Source organism: Camelus ferus, chromosome 15 (genome assembly GCF_009834535.1).
Source record: "Camelus ferus isolate YT-003-E chromosome 15, BCGSAC_Cfer_1.0, whole genome shotgun sequence".
Lineage (NCBI taxonomy): Eukaryota > Metazoa > Chordata > Mammalia > Artiodactyla > Camelidae > Camelus > Camelus ferus.
The window spans coordinates 25,586,351-25,605,999 of NC_045710.1; the positions used below are offsets into that span (position 1 = coordinate 25,586,351).

The following is a 19,649-nucleotide window of genomic DNA, read 5'->3' on the forward strand; positions in this document are numbered from 1 at the left end:
GGTTGTCCACCTTTCCAGAGAGGCCCAGGCACAGCAGACCACAAGACAGGGGTTCTGTGTGTTCCTGGGAGGGTAAGAAAAGGAGCTGTTACATAGAGCACAGGGCAGAGAACGTGGCCTTTGCAGTCAGGTGGAGCCAGGACTAGATGCAGGCTCCACTGCCTGCTGGCTCGGTCACATCAACTTTCTTCCCCTTGCTGAACCTGAGTTTCCACAAGACTAGGATAGACAGCCCTACATCACAGAGTTGCTGTGAGGCTGAACCAGGCGGGATCCTGAGCTCAGCACCTGGGCACCACGAATGCTCTGCAGTTGCTGGTTCTCCTCTTCAGTGCTCGGCACCTAGATCCTTTCAGAACTATCTCTCTTCTCTCTCCCACCTGCCTCCTCTAACCTGCGATCTGTAAGGAGATCAGCTGTGCTGTGCACTCCAGCCTAAACACTGGTTTAGACTTCTGTGAGACCTTGAGGGTCCTCATTCCTACAACCAGTTCCCTTTACAGGGTCTTTTTGGGGGCCATTGGTCCCTTTTTCACTCTCTGCCACCTCCAAGGAGATACACCCTCCACCAGTTGCTTAACCCTAGTAAGACCTTCCTGATCTCAAGTCAGAATTAACTCCATTGAAAATGAAGTGAGGTTGAAGGCGAGATGCTTCCAAGGTAATCTGATGAGCAGAGCTGAATGGAATAGAGATAAGTTGGTGGAAGCACCTGGAAATTGGGTCCATGGTCATCACCCCCTCCCTGAAGGGGAAGAGCTTCATCATGGCCACTGAAACTCTGGGGGCTCCACTGATCTGACTCCACCTCTGAGCAACTATGCACAGAGCCTGCTTGGTGTCTCTGTGGGGCTTCCAACTTAATGGGTTTCACTGTGTTCCTTGTCAACATATTGCTACTTTGAACTCTCAATCTTCACTGAATTTAGAAAAAGACTCATTTTTGTAACAAAATCAAATGGGAAACTTTAGTTTCATCTGATATGTGGTGGAAAGTTCTTGGTTCAGCCTGTTGCCTCCAGGGCATCCGAGCAGTTGCTGTCCCTCTTATATCGTTTTGTAAACACTCTTTTCGATGGTGATCTCAGTCACTGAATGAGTAGTTCTGTAAACGCTGTTATGCTGTAGCTCAGCATTTGGTCTCTGGCGCATCTTCCATGGTTTAATTTTCTTACAGTCCATTGAAATTCTTCAAAGTGGGTCAGGAGCATTCAGAAAGCACCACACCGCATGACCAGGTTCTTTAGAGCGAGGCTCAGGCTGAGCACTTCCCTTCAGTATCTGTGTGTGGGTGTGTGTGTTTGCCGGGGACGAGGGGGAGCTTGGTAATGCGTGCACACGTCTGTTGGAGATACCCATTTTAATATTTTTGCTTCATTGTCAAGAGTAACTCATGTTCATTGCAACAACAACAACAAAAAGTTTAAGGGAAAAATTCATCCTTGATTCTAAGAGTTACTGTTAACACTTTCATTTCTGGATGGTTTTTAACTTTCCTTTTTACATAGTTGAGCTTATACTACAAGTCATGCATTTTAATAGCTGCACAGGAGTCCCTCATATGATTGTATCATGAGTCATTTAAATATTCCCATATTGTTGGACACAGATTTTTTTTCCCATAATTTCTTTTTCTTTGTAACAGTTTTTAGTTTATTAATCCTCTCATGAAAAATCTGCACAATCACCACAGTTAATCACTGCAGAATCTCTATTCCTTCTTTTTGCCAGCACCAACATGGGCCCTCGTAGTCCCCCTGACCTTCTTCATCCTGTTCTTCCGTTCCTTTCGCTGTTTCCTTGAGGTCTTTTTCTTCTCGTATAGACCATGTCTTGCAAGCCTGTGTTTGGGGTCATTTTTCTTCGCCTAATCCAAGGAATTGTAAAGCATGCCAAAGCCAGTGGTCTTGCCGCCACCAGAATGAGTTCTGAATCTAAATACAAAGATGACATCTGGCGTGGTCTTATACATTTCGGCTAGTTTTTCACTGATTTCTGTCTGAGGTACTGTTGCCTTCCCAGGGTGAAGGACATCAGTGAACATTTGTTTCTGCTGAAGCAGTCGGCTGGTCACGACCTTCCTGGTCCGGACAGTTACTGTCATTCATGATGGCGGCTGATCTTCAAGCAGACAGGGAGGGAAAGAGCCATAACTTCGTGTTATTATGTATAATCTTGTGATGAATGCTTACATAAACAGCTTATTTGAGGCCTTTTTTGATTATTTCCTTGGGATAGCTTACTAGAAATAGAGCTACTGGATCAAGAAAGAATACGCTTCTTAAAGATACTCAAAGGATACTGCCAGTTTTGTCTGTTACCCTAGCCCTCACCACTGTACTTGTAGTAGATTCCAGTGACTAAAATTTGTCCCTGTTTGCCTTGTTGAGCCCCAAATCAGTTCTACCCTAGTGAGAGCTTCCTGGTCATGTTCACACAGAAAGGCTGAGCTTTGGAAGGTCCACCCCTGCAGCTCTGAGTGATTCACTGGGAGACCTGGTTTGATCAGGCTTGACCGGGTCCTCCACAAGCTCACCAGCTGTTTAATTCTTAAAGCAGGAAAACAACTCATGCATTGGAATTACGTCTGCCTTGCCTTCTGTTCCAAGAAACAGGGTCTTCCTTTGTGCCCGTCTCCCTCCCCATCCACATCCTGACCGCTGTTTCTCAGAAACATCTCTCCAGCCCCGCCTTGCCATTCCAGCGCCCTTGCCGCTGTGTAAACCCAGGCCCGCGTCACGCCCCCTTGAACAGTATCCCCATCCTCTTGGCCCCCCTTGGTCTTCCACATCGTCACATTCCAGAGTCCTCGTCTTGAAAACAAAGCCGATCAGGCCCGTCTCCTCCACTGCGGGAAGGCATCTAAATCTGTGGGCTGCTGTTGAAGGCCTTTTACGGCCTGATCCCAGCCTGTGGCCCCGACAGCCCTCACATCCTTCCAGCATGGTGGGCTACTGGACACTCCACCCTCTGATGTGTGCCCTCCCTCTAGCTGCTTCATCTTCTGCTCAGCCCTCAAAGTAAAACTGAAGCAGCAGATCGTGGGCGAAGCCTCACCCAGTTCCCCCACAGAGCCAGTCACTCTGCCCTCTGAGCTGTGTGTTTAATTCACAGCACAGCAGCTGCTGCACAGTCCCCAGCCTGTCTCCACCACTTCTGCTCAGTCCTCTAGGTCAGGGTCCAGGCCGTGGCTTGCTTTTCCACTGATGATAAAAGTTTGTAGAACAAGTGAATGAATGTCTTTGTAATATTTAACACACAATGACTATTTTTTAATATCTTAATAGATAATTTTAATGTCACAGATATTAGCACTGGTTAATTACATATCTTAAGATCTAATATGTTTTGCCAACATCTTGAGAAAATACCGAGCAGTGTTTAGCCTTGACTTGAACATTTTTTATGAAGTCCTCATCCTTTCTGTGCCTTTGCCTCATTCCTTTCCTCTAAGGAGAGAACCGGCAAAATGGCTGGAAGATGAAAAAGCACAGTAGAAAGTGATGGATGAGATGGAGTGAGGAGTTTAACCTTCTCTTCTCTAAGGTCCTTGCATGGTAATACATTACTCAAATTTTATGCACTGATACTGATCCATCCTGTGAGCTGTGACAAGGTTTATGTAAAATATAATCAGTAATATTGCTTTATGAAGAAATGCTTCCTTTCATAAAGATTTCTCTCCATAATTGACTCTAGATTTGATGGCAAATCTGATGTCCTCAGTGAGATGTCGGCTGGAGGTCAGTATATTACTTGAATTAAGTTTGTTAAATGATTCTCCTCAGCCATTTGACGTGTACATTTTGGATATCTTAATGAAGCCGCCTCCTGTAAGGATTTCAGATTGGCAAAAACTTCTACCACAAGTTTGGTGTGAAAGCTTCCCCATGAGTTTTTAAGCTTCAACAGTCAGTGCGCCAGAAAACTTCCTGCAGAACACTCACATAGACAGCGAAGTATGTTTTTAAGTAGATATTGGAAAAGAATTAATGCTCACAGCTAGAACTTACTGTAATTGCTCAATATCCCTTGTTGAACCTCAGGCAGCAGTAATGAGAGAAATAATGAGAAAACGTGGGGGAACAGAGAGATTGACAATGAGGCCTTCCCATGCTTGCTTATACCACTGCACAATGAAGCAAGACTTAACACGTTTGGAAATATAAAATATTATAGTCACAGGACATGACTAGTGCCCTTTAGTCGGGGGCATACGCTTGGGTGACTGGTAGGAAGAGAAGGTGGATGCCCAAGACAGCGGTTTCTGTCTGGGACCCCCTCTGGAATAGCTCAGCGGGAAGTTCGAGCTCAGTCTCCTCAGAGAACAGCTTCCAGCCGCCCAGCAGCACTTGGCCGCAGAGTGCTGGGCGCCTGACATCAGTATCCCTCAATGCTCCTCGGGGCCTGGGCCGTGAGCTGACCCTGCTGGAGCTTCCAGGTGCCGTCAGGGAGAACCTGAGCCCTGGACACTTCTTTCCTAAGGAACTTTCTTTCCAGATTCCTTTATGGTTTTTCATTTACTAGCGACCAGTGGTGAGTGAAGCTGCCTGTAGAATCTGAGCGTAAAATTTCTGCAGATTAGTCGGAGTCACGTCCAGTTACCAGCCTGTCTGATGGCACGGATGTGCTGCCCAACCCCCAACCCCTGTTCCCCCTTGATAGGCCCCATCCCTGCTTTGCTGGCCCCTGGGCTCACTCGGTGCCACCCTTGAACTCTGGAGGGAAGGTGAGCACTAGTAAGATCAGGTAAACCAGGACAGGGCCTGAAGTCAGAGAGAAAGGAACTTTCAAGGAAAAGGTTGGGATGGGGGTGGTGTTTGAGGATGGCAGGGGAGAACAGAGGAAAAAGAACAGAACATGTAAAGCCATAAATTCTTATACATAAAAATAGCTCTTAAAATTAGATTGTTCTGAAAAAGCATAGTTTGCTGGGGGAAAAAGAAATGGACTGAAATGACATGAGGTTGTTTTTAAAAGTAGGAATGTCCTGGTTGATGAGAGGGAAATCCCCCCAGCAGCGCTGGAAGATGAAGGACACGGTTATCTCCGTGCTAACCCCCCTCTGGGAGAGCACAGGAAACCCGCCATTGTCATTCCTTAGTGTCCCGGCATCATTTACATAGAGATTAACTGGAGATAGGAGCTCCTTTAATTCCTTCTGTAATACTCAGAGGGGCTTTTTCTTCTTCCACGAGACACAAAACCCTCGAACCTGCCCCTCTGCCTGCCGGTGTTTCATTCGTGGTTTTCTAGGGTAGCACGTTCAGCAGCCGTTCAATGACTGAGTTTGCGTGTTTTGCGATGACGGTCACAAGATCCATAGCCAGCGGGTGTGTCAGCCTCAGTGGCCCTTGATCGGGTTTGGGCCACAGGACGAGCCTTCCCGAGCCTCTGCTGCGCAGAGGAGGATGACAGTCGGGGGCTGGGGAACGGGCGTTTCGCCCAGTTCCAGAAATCCTAGAGCTGCTGTGGTTGTGCAGGGCCCTTCCCCTCCCCCTTTCAGGTCTCAAGTCTGATGAGAAATTGTGTTTGTCATGTGGAGCGACCCCACCGTGTGTGTGCTGTTCTTTTCACTAGAAGACACGATCCCGAAGAAGGCGGTGTGCCACTTCAGCGGGAGGGCCTACGCCGACGAGGAGCGCTGGGACATTGACAGCTGCACGCACTGCTACTGCTTGCAGGGCCAGACCCTCTGCTCCACCGTCAGCTGCCCGCCGCTGCCCTGCGTCCAGCCCATCAACGTGGAAGGAAGCTGCTGTCCCATGTGTCCAGGTACCGACGCCAGCGTCCTGCCGTTTTTCAGAGCTGTAACACTGATTTAAGAGGAAGCTGGAGCAGACTTGGACTCTGGTCCGCCCATCCGTTAGTTCCTGTGGCCAGAGACGTGGCGGGGGGTGACTTAGAGACGGTGACTTTCAGGGGAGTTTGGTTTCATGCCAGAATGGCTCTGGTTCTTCTGACCTGCGTTCTCTAAACTTGAGTGGCAGGCCTCGTGGGTCTGACAGGCCTGTGCGTGACACCTGCCATGTCTGAGTAGCTGGGTTTCAGTGTGGTGTTGGATGTGCCTGGTGAGAGAGGTCCAGGATCAGACAGAGTACTGAGTACATGTAATAGCCTCTGCAAGGTGAATGTCTATCAGGGCCAGAATGGAAGAGCTGCACTTAAAGCACGTGACTCTGAAATGGTGCGGTCTTCCTTCAGTTCAGCAGTCCCAGCGGTGCCCAGGCCATCCCTTGCAGCCTGCTCCCCAGCCCGCCCTGAACCTCCCATCTCTTCCCACTCCGCGGGAGCCGCAGGGGCGTGCCCCAGGCTGGCCGCTGCATAACCGCATGCCCGCGCCTTCCCCAGCATTCCACCCTTAGTGTCAGCTCCCAGGTACAAACCGAAGTCCCTCACAGCTGCTCAGATCCTCCCCCAGGCCTTCTCCTGGCTTCTGTGTCTGTGTCTCCAGCCAAAACAGCTCCTTTATTTTCTGCCCCTGCTCCTAGCAGTGCGGGACCTGAGCCCTCGGCAGGACAGCCCCTGGGCAGCATTCCAGATCTGAAGCCCTAAATACACAGACTGCACACAGTCCAAACCACACAGACCAAAGAGAAGGCTCACTCTCAGAGTCCACGGAGGTCTTGAGCGAGTGGGGAACCTCTCCATCTGCACCTCTGTTCTGTGTTTTTTGCGACATTCTGTGAGAGACTCGCTCCATGCACGGGAGCCAGTGGCGGTACCATGGGCTAGGAGTCACGGCGACTGCAAGTACACCTACACCGTGCGCTTGTAAACCGGGCCAGCCGGTTCAGCCCGAAGAGGTTCACTGAGCTCTGCACACGTTTGCCTTCCGTTTAGGTGTTGTGCAAACTCGCCCTAATTGGGCATTTCTAAAAGCGTCCATTTATTTATCACCTAAAAAGGATGGGATGTTCTGCCAGGTCAGAGGGCTTTTCAGATCCCTCAGTTGGGTGCTTTTTGTAGTTTAGTCTCCGTGGTCTTGTTTAAGGTGTAGACTGAGTCAGAAGCTCACTTCCGTGATGGCTTACCACTCGGTGTGTGCTTGGGGGAAAATTCTTAAGTGTCTTGCATGAGAAGAATGAGGAAAAACGTGTATTTCTCGTTGGAGTTGCTTTATCTAGTACATATCACCTGTTTCACAAGTGTCATAGCAGTTTTCCTAGTAATCTGTAGTTTTGAATGATATCAATGGTGAAATGACCTTATTTATTCCACCAAGATTCATTTTGTGCCGCCTCTGCACAAACACTGTTTGAGGCCCTGGAGAGACAGCGGTGAGTCCAGCCAAGTCTCTGTCCTCATGGAGCTGATGTTTTCACACAGAGGGACAGGCAGCAAACAAGTAAACAGAAACAGACAGCACACAAGCTGAGGGTCCAGGCTGTAGAGAAAATACAGCAAGACCAGGATGGGGGTGGGGGCAGAAGAGGGGACAGGCGGTTTTGATGACCTGGGAACGCCTCACTGAGCAGGTGATATTTATAAAGGGACTCAGAGAAATGGCAGGAATAGTGGGGTAGAGGCTGAACCTCTGGGTGTAGGCAGGGCAAGAGCCAGGGGTGGGACCATCCCATGCATGTGCAGGGAGATGCAGGGAAGCTGTGTGGATGGGGCCCCGTGGGCAGGGAGGCTGAGGAGGGGAAAGCAGAGAAGTGGCCATGGACCAAAACGCAGGCTCTGATGGGTGATGGCAGGCTTTTATTGAGTGAAAGACACTGGAGGGTTTTGAGCAGAGCAGTGATGGGACGGGACTTAAAAGAGAGGAAGCAGAGAGACTGGTGAGCCAGGCAAGCGCTGATGTGGGTTGGACCAGGCAGCGGGTACAGAGCTTGGGGGAAGTGGTCGGGTTCCAGCTATTGCATAAGGGTGGACTCCGTCGGATTTGAACCCAACGTGAGGGGTGAGAGGAAGAGAGAAGCCAAAGATGACCGTAATGTTTTAGACTCAAACATGGAGCTGTGGCTCTGGGATAGAATCATTTTGGTTTGGGATGTTTCTACTTTTAAATCTCCACCAGATATCGAAATGGAGATAATGAATAGACAGCAAATATCTATCTAGTCTGAAGTTCAGGAGAGAGAGTGGAAATGGATCTGTAAATTTGGACGTTGTCAGCCACAGGTGGTTTGTGTAAGCCTTGAGACCGGACGAGGTCACGCAAGGAATGAGTGGAGATGGAAAAGGAAGCCCAGGACTAAGCCCAGGGACCCTCCGACTTTTGATATGTGGGCAGGTGAGGGGGAACTAGCAAAGGACACAGAGAAGCAGCCCTGCCCCATGGGAAGAAACCAAGAGAGGGCGCGGGCAGTGCCGTTGGGTGACGTCTGTTGAGAAACGGAAACTGACTGTTGTCTTGATCGTCTTGACAGGAGCTGTTTCCTTCCAGTGGTGGTGACAGCATCTTCTTAGGGTGGTTTCTAGAGAGAAAGAGGAGCGGGGGTGAACTGGAGACAACAGTTACACAACTCAGTTGCAGAGCACGAATGCCAAGTTCACAATTGGATTTTCCTTGGAGTAGAGGGGTCTCGGAGGCTTTCACGGAAGCAGGATTGAGCTAGACCTTGAAGGGCAGGTGGGCTCTCTTTATTGCAGTGAAGACGGTCATCTGACCAAAGACCCTGAGACAGAAAGGTCAAGGCCAAACGCCCTTGGAGTAGAAAGTTCTAGTAGCAGGAGGTAAGGACAGAAAAGATGACTTTGGTCAAGATTTTTAAGGCCTTAATTGTTCAGTGAAGAGGTAGATGTTGTCCTTGGTAGGGTGTGGGAGGCTCATGTTTGAGCAAATGAATGAAGTGAGTGTGGAGGAGCTCGGGAAACTAACAGGGTGGTGTGTAGGAGGGACTCCAGGAGGAGAGCAGAGGCCAGGGCCGCTGTACCCCGCATCGTAGGTGTTGCCCTTCAACCGATGGTGGTCGGAATAGAGATGGAGATTCACTCTCCTCGGTTTGTGAGTTTAATAAAGGAGAGGGTGCAGGTTTCACACTCATCCTTGTTTGTTACTAGAGATTTCTCCAGTGACCTCTCAGTCAGCATTTACTGTTGGATTGAAATTTAATCTCTGTTAACGCTCTTTTCTGCATCTGATGTATTACTGATGAATCACTTCTCCATCTTATCTCAGCAAATTTTGTAGTCAAGCTCTGCCACTTTACATTCGATTAAGGGTGACCCGCCAGGAAGCCTGGATTCCTGTCCCATTTTCTCATCTGCTCTCTGTGTGATGTTGATCAAGGCCTTTTGCTGGAGTTTCAGATTTCCGCTTCCTGTCAGGAAGGCTCAAGCTACTTCGCTTTATCCCCTGCACACATCGGCTAACATTCTGATTAGCCTCACCCTTACAGCGCACTCTCCCCCTCTGCCATCTTTGGATATGAGTACCAGACCTGTAAACTGGTTTGCTGATTAGGATCTGTCCCATTTTGTAGAAGAAACTGAGGCTCAGAAAAGTTAAGCACATTTTCCAAAGCCAGGCAGGTAGTTAGTTGGTAGAAGATCTGGGATTCCCAGTCCTAAGTTGACCTAAGGTTCCATCTCCAAAAAAAGGTGCCCTCACCTTGCAAGCCCCAAGCATCCTGCCCCATATCCAGAAAAGGACATTCTAGGGAGGGTGGCTCTTACAGTGGGCCAGGTGCCTCTGGATGTAAAATACGTCCCCAGTAAGTCGGCTTAGGTTCCTCTGAAGTTCAGATCAACTCTGACCCCAGGAGTCATTTTTAATTGTCACCCAGTGCCTGTGATCTGTGCAGCCTGGCCAGGTGAAGTTTGTGTCACTCCTCTGGCCCGGTCATCTCAGTGCTGGCAGCTGTAAAGGTTTCTTGCAGTCAGTGCCGGAAGGGTTATAGTTTAGAGCAGGGGATGAATGTAATCTCTGGCCATGGGAGGCCTAGGTCTCAGTGTAGAAACACAGCACTTAACGCTTCTTTTTGTTTCTCCAAGCAGTTTTTTGCTGAAAGATTTATCCTTTTTGGCAAAACTGCTCAGAGACGGCTTCCCTGTTAAGTTCCCATTAAAGGGAAATGACCTTCTCCCCTTAGACTTGAGGGCTCCGAACTAGAGCTCTGAGTATTTTGTGATAAAGGAGGAGGCATGGATGGCTTTTAATCAGAGCCGAATCGAGTTCACTGGAGCAAATGATCCAGAGGACAGGCTCCGAGCTGCCAAATGTGAGAAGTAACTCACCACGAGCGGCCTGTGGGATAGGACTGGTCCTGCTCACAGCTGTAGCCCCTGAAACTTGAGCTGGTGCCTTCCACATAGGAGGTGCTCGGGAAGCATCTGTTGAACAGTGGTGATTAAGTAACTACCAGTAGGACATCCTCCTCCATCCTAGGCAGATCCATCCAACTTCCCTCACCTTCACCAAGTGGAGCCTTTCTAAGCATCTCTGGGAAGAGAACCCACACTGTCAAGTCTGTGTTTGCGGGGTTTCACGGCAACCTCCTCGTAGGCAGGTACGAGGCACAGGAATTTCAGAGCTACTTCTCTCCCCTGGGAAAGACGCTTAGCTGGGCTGAACTGACCCCAGCCCCGGGGGCCTCCACAGAGGTCTCTGCTGCTTGGATGCGGACGCTCACGGGTTTGGGGCACGGCTCTCATGTTAGCCTTTTCGGCCGTGGCTGCAGAAGGCAGCAGCAGGTCAGCCCTGTGATAGGCACAGGATGGGGTGAGGCTGCGCCAGAGCAGGCAGGGCGGGGCTGGGGGGGGGGCCATGGCCCTGAAGGATGTCACACAGACATCGAGGGGTGGTGAGGGGGGTTCTTCCCAGATTCCTCCAGGAAACTCATTCCACATATCAGGGTGTCTCAGTGGGTGAGCTAAACACCATCCTGCCACACAGCCAGCACCACCCAGCCCAGACCTACCGAATCAGGACCCATGGGAGTCAGCACATTTTATAAGCCTCTCGGTGATTCAGGTAGGATAGAAAAGTTTGACATCGCTGGTTTCTACTCAGGCCTGTTTCTAGCAATGAAATGTTTTCAGCAAGTTTGCTTTTTAATTCTAGAGGTTTCAGGGACCCACTGAACCTTTCAAAACTCTAAGAATGTCTAGTTCTTGCCATGCCTGAGGCCTTATGATTTAAGTAAGAAAGCAGAAGACTGGGGAACTGGAGCCGAAGTGACCGTAATCTTGGGGGCAGCGGGAAGACCTGGGCGTTGGAATCACAGAGCTGGATTTAAAGCTCATGCTGCCCCTTCCTAGAGGCACCATCTTGGGCAGTTTACTTCACGTCTCCGGCAGGTACTCAGTCAGCTCCTGGTGGAAACTTGGCACGTGTTCTCGCCTCTGTCACTTTTCCCTTCTTTCCACTTTATCTTAAGGTTTGCTTCTTGAGAGGCTGGTAACTTTGGGATAGACAGCAGTCACTCTGAGCAGAGAGGATTATTGTAACTTGTATAACTTATATTTTATGTATTTTATTTCGGTTGTTTGTGAGTATTTAGTATTATGGACGTTGGGTAACCTTCTTATAAAAATCAGTTAATATGGCAGAGCCTGGCCAAGAAGAAGTACATGATTAATGCAGACTTCCATTGTCGTATTTTGAAAATAGAGGCTAGTTATTGTTAGCCAGATTAAATAAGGATATACAGGTATATATGTAGGAGCCAAAAATAACTGGATTTTCTCACCGGTCCCTTTAGAACTTAGGTTTTGGGAAAAAAAGAAGAAAAAACTATTTGAGCTTAAAGGAATACCATTCTTCTCAGTTTTGTTTCATGTTGTAGTATCTCGTTGATGAAGTGTGTATGATCAAGTTAGATAATACAGGTGCATATACTCGAGTTTCCAGTCTCCGTGGTTCCAGTGGTAAAAACCAGACAGTTAAAACTTCATCAGGCAGCACCTCATGTGGTCTCCCCACATCCAGTTCCATGGAGGGGAAAGGAGTGGAGGGGAATTGGCTAAGAAATGAATCAAGACTGGAAGATGTATTAACTTTTTCACTTCCTGTGACATATTTCATACAAATGACTTAATATGCATAGATTAAAGAGCAGCTGTTATGATATTTAGCTCATGGAACGTCAAAGAAATTCTTCCATTTCAGCCAGTGCCATCAGCTTGCACACACCTGTAGAGCTAGTGACTGTCTAGCATTAATGATGTCAGTGCAGAAACTGGGTCTTTCGTGTCGCAGGACAGTTTGTATTGTGTCGTGTTGAACTGAATGCACCATCTACTTGGACTGAGGAAGGAAAAGTCAACAATAAGTAGCCCCTCCCTCATCTCTTATGAAAAACAATGTTCCCTTCTTTTAGAAATGTATGTCCCAGAACCAACCAATATACCCATTGAGAAGACAAATCACCGTGGAGAGGTTGACAAGGAGGTTCCCCTGTGGCCCACACCAAGTGAAAATGACATTATCCATCTCCCCAGAGGTAAGTGCCAAGGTCAGCTGAGATCTGTCTAGTACATTGTCTACTTTTTTTTTTTTCTCTTTCCCAAACCTTCTTTTGGGTAACTTTTTAAATCGTGTGCCTAAGTTAAATTCAAATAACCACTCCAGGAAAGACCTCAGGTATAACATATTTAACAAGTCCAGGATGATGAAGTTAAGTCCGCAGGTAGCTGGATGAAACCCCTCTTTTTCTGGCCCTACATGCTCAGAGATTTAGTGATGATGGAAAGAAATATGTTCCTAGTCCTAAGAATTTGCTGTCTGGCATTTCTAAGCTCTCCCTCTAATGTTTGTATGTGAATAAACTTTATAAGCAGAGTAATAATACATCATTCACTTGTCCCTGTGGATTCTGCACTAAGCATTGATGCATAGGCTACCCTCTACTTCCAGATCGTTTCACTCCGGGAGGAGTTCAGTTTAGAAATAATGTGTTGATTTTTCCACTCATCAGGTCTAGCCCATGCTATTTTTCTTGCTCTTCTTTCAGTTGTGTATAATGGAGATGTTATTTTGTGTCTCAGCAGCTAGGTGGTAAAGCAAGGCCAGCTCCCTGTCAATCTTGCCTTCTCTATAAAAGTAGGCTTCTTGACCAAAATGGTGTAAGCTTACTCTTAGCCGTGACTCTGTACTGCCTCCTGTCTACTCCAAGGACATTTTCAAAATCATTGTTGTGCAATTTTTTTTTTTTTTTTTTTGAAAAAGCAATCACTGCTTGAGAGATTGATGGTCTGTTACTCTAGGTATTTGAATGTTATGCTTGGATCAAGCCAGATGACTGGAGAGCCAAATTCCTGGACCCAGTGTTTTGGCTCCTTGTATAATCGCTCTGACTGAATGGTGCTTCAGCATTATGTTTACAGTCATTCAGTCAGTAAATACTGCACTGCTCTGCGCCGCACACTGTTCTGCGTGCCGAGCTTTGATTGTAAGAGTGGCCTTGTTTACTGCAGTACGTTGAGGGTTCTGCACTGCATAGTATCCCATTTATAAAGACCCAGAGGAGAAATCTCCTCATTGTCAGTAACAAGATCTATGCTTCTCAGCAACGGATTTGTTTTCATCTTCAAGACATTGTGAATCTTATTGATGGTGCTTGTTTCCATATTTGCTTTTGGCTGCTAGGAAGCTCAAAGCTAAATTTTATGGCCTGCTTTTAAAAGCATCAAAACAGAATGTAAGCACTACATTTCATAAACAAGACTTCAGTTGAACTGTCATTTGCCTTTCCCCAAGGCTTTCCTTAAGTTACTTTTTAATCTTCTTGTATGACATACCACTTCCAGTACCATGTGGAACATGGGAAAAAAGAAATTCATCTCTTTATTCATTGTGTATTTAAAACCTGAATTCATCAGTAAAATGTCCCTCTGGCATTTTTCTTGATACTGCTAAGTGTTCCCTTTTTTTTTTCCCCTCCATCCTGATAAAGTGCGACCATCTACACTTGGCTGAAGTGACTAGGAAGGGTCTCTCCTTCCCATCTCCCCACAGCCACAGGGAAGCATATGAATAAAAACCTATGAGTTTTAAACTACAGACAGAATTACTGTCACAAAGCTGTGCCACTTCACGGGCTGAGTTTCCAGAACAATTTAAAAGCAAGTCCTTTTGTTTGTGTGTGTCCCGTTATCTTTCACTAACCTGCTCTGTGATGCATTTAGACAACCTGACTACAGTGGTTTATTTGAAAGAAAAGAAAAATAAGGAAATTTCCAGAGTGCTTCTGACTGGTATATATTTAACTGTATCTCTGTCTGCAGTGTTCATTGCAGGAATGATGATTTAAAGGATCAAAAAGACCTCATTCATAAGAGCAAAACAATGTCCCTGGTACAGTGTATTAACTAAGGCAAGAAAATGATCTAATAGGAGTGAGTTTTCAACAAGTGTATGGAAAGTAAGGCACTTCTGCTTAGAGCTCAGTAAACCGGAATATCAGCCAGAAGACCAGCCTCGCCCCTGGCTTGGTTTTTCTTAGTGCACTACTACCTAGTTTTCTCAGTCCCACTGGGGAGGAGAAGCGTGTCCTTTGTCCTAGTCTCCTGTTTGCTAGTAAGCAGGGAGCTAAGCTCATGTTTCTGCTTCAAAGACCATGTAGGTTAACATTAATCCAGATGTTTTTAGTAGCCTAATTTTAGTCACTTTTTGAAGTCTACGTAAGGATTTCCTTCACTAGCTCGAATCAGCAGCATCCTGCCCGGTTGTTAACCTTCTCAACCTAGTATTTCCTTTTTTACATCCATCCCTAAGAGCTCTGTCCTCTCATAAGAAGCTCTTTGGATCCACATTAGACTTTAATCATGCTTGAGCTTAAAGTACTCGGAAGAAATAAAACCATTTGCTGATCTCTATTTGCGATGTAATTAAAATAATCCTGGTGTAGGTAGTAAATGCTTGTAATTTTTTTTCTCCTAGACGTGGGTCACCTGCAGGTGGATTACAGGGAGAACAACAGGCAGCACTCAGGAGAAGACTCCTCGCTGGACTCCATTGTCTCGGTTGTGGTTCCCCTCATAATAGGCCTCTCCATTATAATAGCATTCCTGCTCATCAATCAGAAGAAACAGTGGATACCACTGCTTTGCTGGTATCGAACACCAACTAAGGTATTGTCCTGACACAGGTTCAGCCTCTTGAACGATCAAACCAGGAGAGCTTGCGTGCTTATTAGATCTCCTTCCATTGCTTGATGTCTGCCCTTTCAGCCAGTCGCTCTTCATAGCCTCAAATGCACATCCGGCGGTGCTGATCAGATGCACAGTAGGTGCCCAGGGCTGGATCAATTACTGGATGAATTCTTCATCAGCCACTGATTAATGAATCCTGACCTTTCACAGATCCAGTTTCCTAGACTTAAAGTTTTCTAATAAGTAAATGCTCTTGGGGTAATTTCTAAGTCATTGTTTATATTAAAAATTAAAACTTGGTATTTCTCACTCAGTTGTCACCCTAGAATTGAGAGAGAGGGAAAAAATCACAAGGGTAGGGAGACATCAGGAGAGGCCACGAGGAGGGCTAGCAGCCATGAGGATTGTACAAAAGTCCAAAGAACAGGAAGACGTGATAGAGGCAAGCAGAAAGGGGAAAGGCAGCCCGAGATGAAGAGATTGTGCACGGTAATTCCAGACAAGGTGGAGAGAGGCAGGTTCATACTGAGAGGGAAAGAATACATATTTGTTGTCGATACATTCAGAGGGCCTCAATCTGCCTATTTTAAAAGAATTCATTTTCGTGAGGGAAATTAAATCACAATTCTTTCCAACACTAATTCTACCTTTTGCAGTTTGGTTTTTACTACAGAAAAAAAATCATATAACCTTAAGAATTTAAAACAGCCAATTTATCATTCAGGTAACTTCACATAAAATTCCTGTCAGAAGGTGATCTTGCCTCTGGGCTGGGCACAGATGAGGTCAGGACACAGTCCCCACCATGCAGAACTGAAGGAAAGCCACTCCTGGTGTGTGGGAGACGGGCTGGCCACCCTGGGATGCTGGCTTTATAGCCTGAGTGATTCAGACTTGTCAGTTTATCTTAAAATCTGCCCATCTGGTACTTTTTCCTCTCATCCTTCAACCCTCTTATGCACACTGGTCTATATACACTTCAAGGACTTGAAAATAATTGTCACTTCCATATTTTCTCAGGTTCTTCATCCCTTCCTGGTTTGACCTAATTAATGTATTGACATTTAACCTTTAAACACAGTTTGTCAGTATTTCTCATGAGAAGTACCGTTGATTGCGAGAACAGGATGTAAGCCCCACGTAGTCTACCCCGTCCACGTGCTGTGAAGCTGTTGTCTCACTTGAAGGAGGTACTAAATATCTGTTGATTTAAGGTACGTAAAGCAGCTAATTCTTTGTGGTTTTCTTCTTCCTCCTGTGAATAGCCTTCTTCCTTAAATAATCAGCTGGTATCTGTGGACTGCAAGAAAGGAACCCGAGTCCAGGTGGACAGTTCCCAGAGGATGCTGAGAATGGCGGAGCCAGACGCGAGATTCAGTGGCTTCTACAGCATGCAGAAACAGAACCACCTACAGGCAGACAATTTCTACCAAACAGTGTGAAGATAGGCAACCTGGATGAGGTTTTGAAAGACAGAAAACGACTAAATCTGCTCTTAACGGTAAACTAGAATTTGTGCACTTGCTTAGTGGATGGTATTGGATTGTGACTAGCTGTACAGCGCTGAGAACTCCCTGGGATGGGCTGTCGCCAGCAGTGTGCAGAACAAGCATTTCCACCCTTCCTCAAGATAACTGACCAAGTGTTTTCTTAGAACCAAAGGTTTAAAAAGTTGCTAAGGATATATTTGCTTGTAATATAGCTGTAGAGATATTTGGGGGCGGGCTCAGTGAGTTTGGTTGGGGGAAAATGGGTGGGAGGGCGGTGTTAGGAAGACAAATTGGTCAGCTTGGCTCGGGGAGAAATACGGTCAAATAAAAGTAGTCCCGTGGCCCGGAGGATTTTTCTTTGCCTGTTGCTCAGAGACTGCACTGGTCACTGCAATGCTCGGGCCTGAACGAGCAGGAAAACAAAGAGAGGCCTTGAGATCCAGCTGCCATTACCTTAGCCGAGCAGACGAGCGCATCCGAGCCTCTGACAGCCACCCCAGGCCTAGAGCCACGCGTTTCTTTTCCAGACAGTCGCAGCTGCGGTAGGCGGTGAGGAAGCAAGAGAAGTGGGGTAGCGATGTTTCTCTAAAGCGGGTGATTAAGGATATATATACAGTTACACTTTTTGCTGCTTTCTTTTTCTTCCAAGCCAATCAGCCAGTTCTTAGCAGAGTCAGCCAGTGAACCCAAGACCCGAGTCATTTCATTTCTTGATGTGAGCACTGGAGCTTTCCTTACAGCAACGTGGCAGGAAGGAGGAGGGGGTGAAGGGCACCAGGCATTCCCAGGGGCTATGCTTCCTTGTTTGCTGTTGCTTCGTTCTGTTCTCTCGTTGGTTGTTCATAGTTTTCGTTGAAGCTCTAGCTTAAGAAGAAACTTTAAAAAAAAAAGACTGGGGATTTTTTTTTTTCCTTATTATATACTGATCCTACAAAATAGAAACTACTTCATTTTAATTGTATATTATTCAAGCACCTTTGTTGAAGCTCAAAAAAAATTATGCCTCTTTAAACTTTAGCAATTATAGGAATATTTATGTAACTATCTTATGCTTCAGAAAAACAAAGTATTTGTGTGCATGTGTATATAATATATATATACATATATATTTATACACATACAATTTATGTTTTCCTGTTGAATGTATTTTTATGAGATTTTTAACCAGAACAGACAAGCATTCCATATCAATGCTTTTGATCACTTACAAATTTTTGAATAACAAAATCTCATTCTACCTGCAGTTTAATTAGGATGAGAGATGTGTGAGTGTGTGTGTGGGTGTAGGCATATGCCTTGGGCAGTCAGCATCGCATCTGCTATGGAGAAGGTATTCCTTTATTAAAATCTTCATTTGGATTTGCTTTCAGTTGGTTTTCAATTCGCTCACTGGCCAGAGACATTGATGGCAGTATTTCTGCATCACTAATCAGCTCCTGGATTTTTTTTTTTTCAAACAACTGTTTGAAACAACTACTGGAATATTGTCCATAATAAGCTGGAAGTTTGTAGTTTGCCTCAGATATAACTGACTGTATACTATAGTGTTAACTTTTCAAACAGCTCTTAGCACTTTTATACTAATTACCCATTTGTTGCATTGATTTTTCTTTTAAAAATGCTTGTGAAAGACACAGATACCCCAGTATGCTTAATGTGAAAAGAAAATGTGTTCTGTTTTGTAAAGGAACTTTCAAGTATTGTTGTAAATACTTGGACAGAGGTTGCTGAACTTTAAAAAAAATTAATTTATTATTATAATGACCTAATTTATTAATCTGAAGATTAACCATTTTTTTGTCTTAGAATATCAAAAAAAGGAAAAGAAAAAGGTGTTCTAGCTGTTTGCATCAAAGAAAAAAAGATTTATTATCAAGGGGCAATATTTTTATCTATTTCCAAAATTTGTTAATATGATGTTACCAAAATAGATTTACATCAGCCTGATTAGTATAATTTTTGGTTGACAATTAATCCATTCCTGGCATAAAAAGTCTATAAAAAAATTGTAAATGCTTGCTTTTTTGTTTTTCAATCATGGCCATATTATGAAAATACTAACAGGATTGTAGGACAAGGTGTAAATTTTTTATTATTATTTTAAAGATAAGATTTATCCTGAGTGCTGTATCTGTTACTCTTTTACTTTGGTTCCTGTTGTGCTCTTGTAAAAGAAAAAGTATAATTTCCTGAAGAATAAAATAGACCTATGGCACTTGGAGTGCACTGGAGTTCTACAGGATGTTTTGTTTTCTTCAAAAAAAAAAACAAGGCTGTAAGAGGATTACCTGCAATTTGGTTCTTGGCAGCAAATAAACACTTTGAATCTAAATCATCCAATGTCACCTTGAAAAGGATTCCATGTCTAAGAAATGACTCATCCTCGTCAACATTGTCAGTTCTATGAACCTCCAGCTGTCACAAGCAGCCCTAGTGCTTCTCTCAGAAGGCAGGCTTTTCCCAAGGAATCCTTGTAAAAAAAAACAGTGCCCCCGAGCCCCTCATTCCTACCCTCAAACATGTGGCACAGGGATGCTTGCTGTGAGGGAAACTTAAACCTACCTGTCGCTGGTCAGAAGTCAGAAACGTGCTCATCCTGTCACTGTGTCAAACTCATTCCTTGTGTAGGAGAAGGGTTGTGGTGGGAAAGCCCTAGGGTTTTCCTGCTGAAGAAGAAAGAGTTTACCAAGCAAAATCCAGGAACATCATCAAAAGGGGACTTGGAGTTGAGTTGGTAGGAAAAAATATTTTTTCATCCACTTCAGATACATCAACTTTAAGAACTATGAACAGCACTGTTGAGTTTCAAAAAACATCTTTTCTGACTTTCATATGCCTCTAAAGTATGTTTCTTTCATGTAAGACAGTTTTTACAAATGCAGGTTAAATTATTAATATTAATATTACTGTATAAATACCCATCTTCAACAATTCAAGGGCAAGCGGCAAGTAAGTTCACTATAGAGTAAGACACTTAGCAAAAGGAGGAACCAGGTCAAGTTCCCCAGATCCCTAGAGAATGGCTGAAACGCCAAGATTGAACTCCAAACTGAGCCAGCGCCTTTGCAGCCCCGGTGTCCCAGTTCCTGAGCAGAGTGAGGAACGTGGACGGCTCCG

General features: G+C 45.5%; 1 protein-coding gene across 4 annotated transcripts in view; it reads left to right on the plus strand.

Moving 5' to 3' along the window:
• Window positions 1-18,769, plus strand: part of CRIM1 (cysteine rich transmembrane BMP regulator 1) — a 186,692-nt gene extending 167,923 nt beyond the window's left edge. For all 4 annotated transcript variants that reach the window (XM_032497337.1, XM_032497336.1, XM_032497338.1 and 1 more), the window contains 4 exons: window positions 5,581-5,775; window positions 12,270-12,392; window positions 14,831-15,021; window positions 16,308-18,769. In XM_032497337.1, coding sequence (XP_032353228.1) covers window positions 5,581-5,775; window positions 12,270-12,392; window positions 14,831-15,021; window positions 16,308-16,484 — 686 coding nt within the window. In that variant the 3' untranslated portion in view covers window positions 16,485-18,769. The remainder of the gene's footprint in view (window positions 1-5,580; window positions 5,776-12,269; window positions 12,393-14,830; window positions 15,022-16,307) is intronic.
• Window positions 18,770-19,649: the final 880 nt, after the last annotated feature.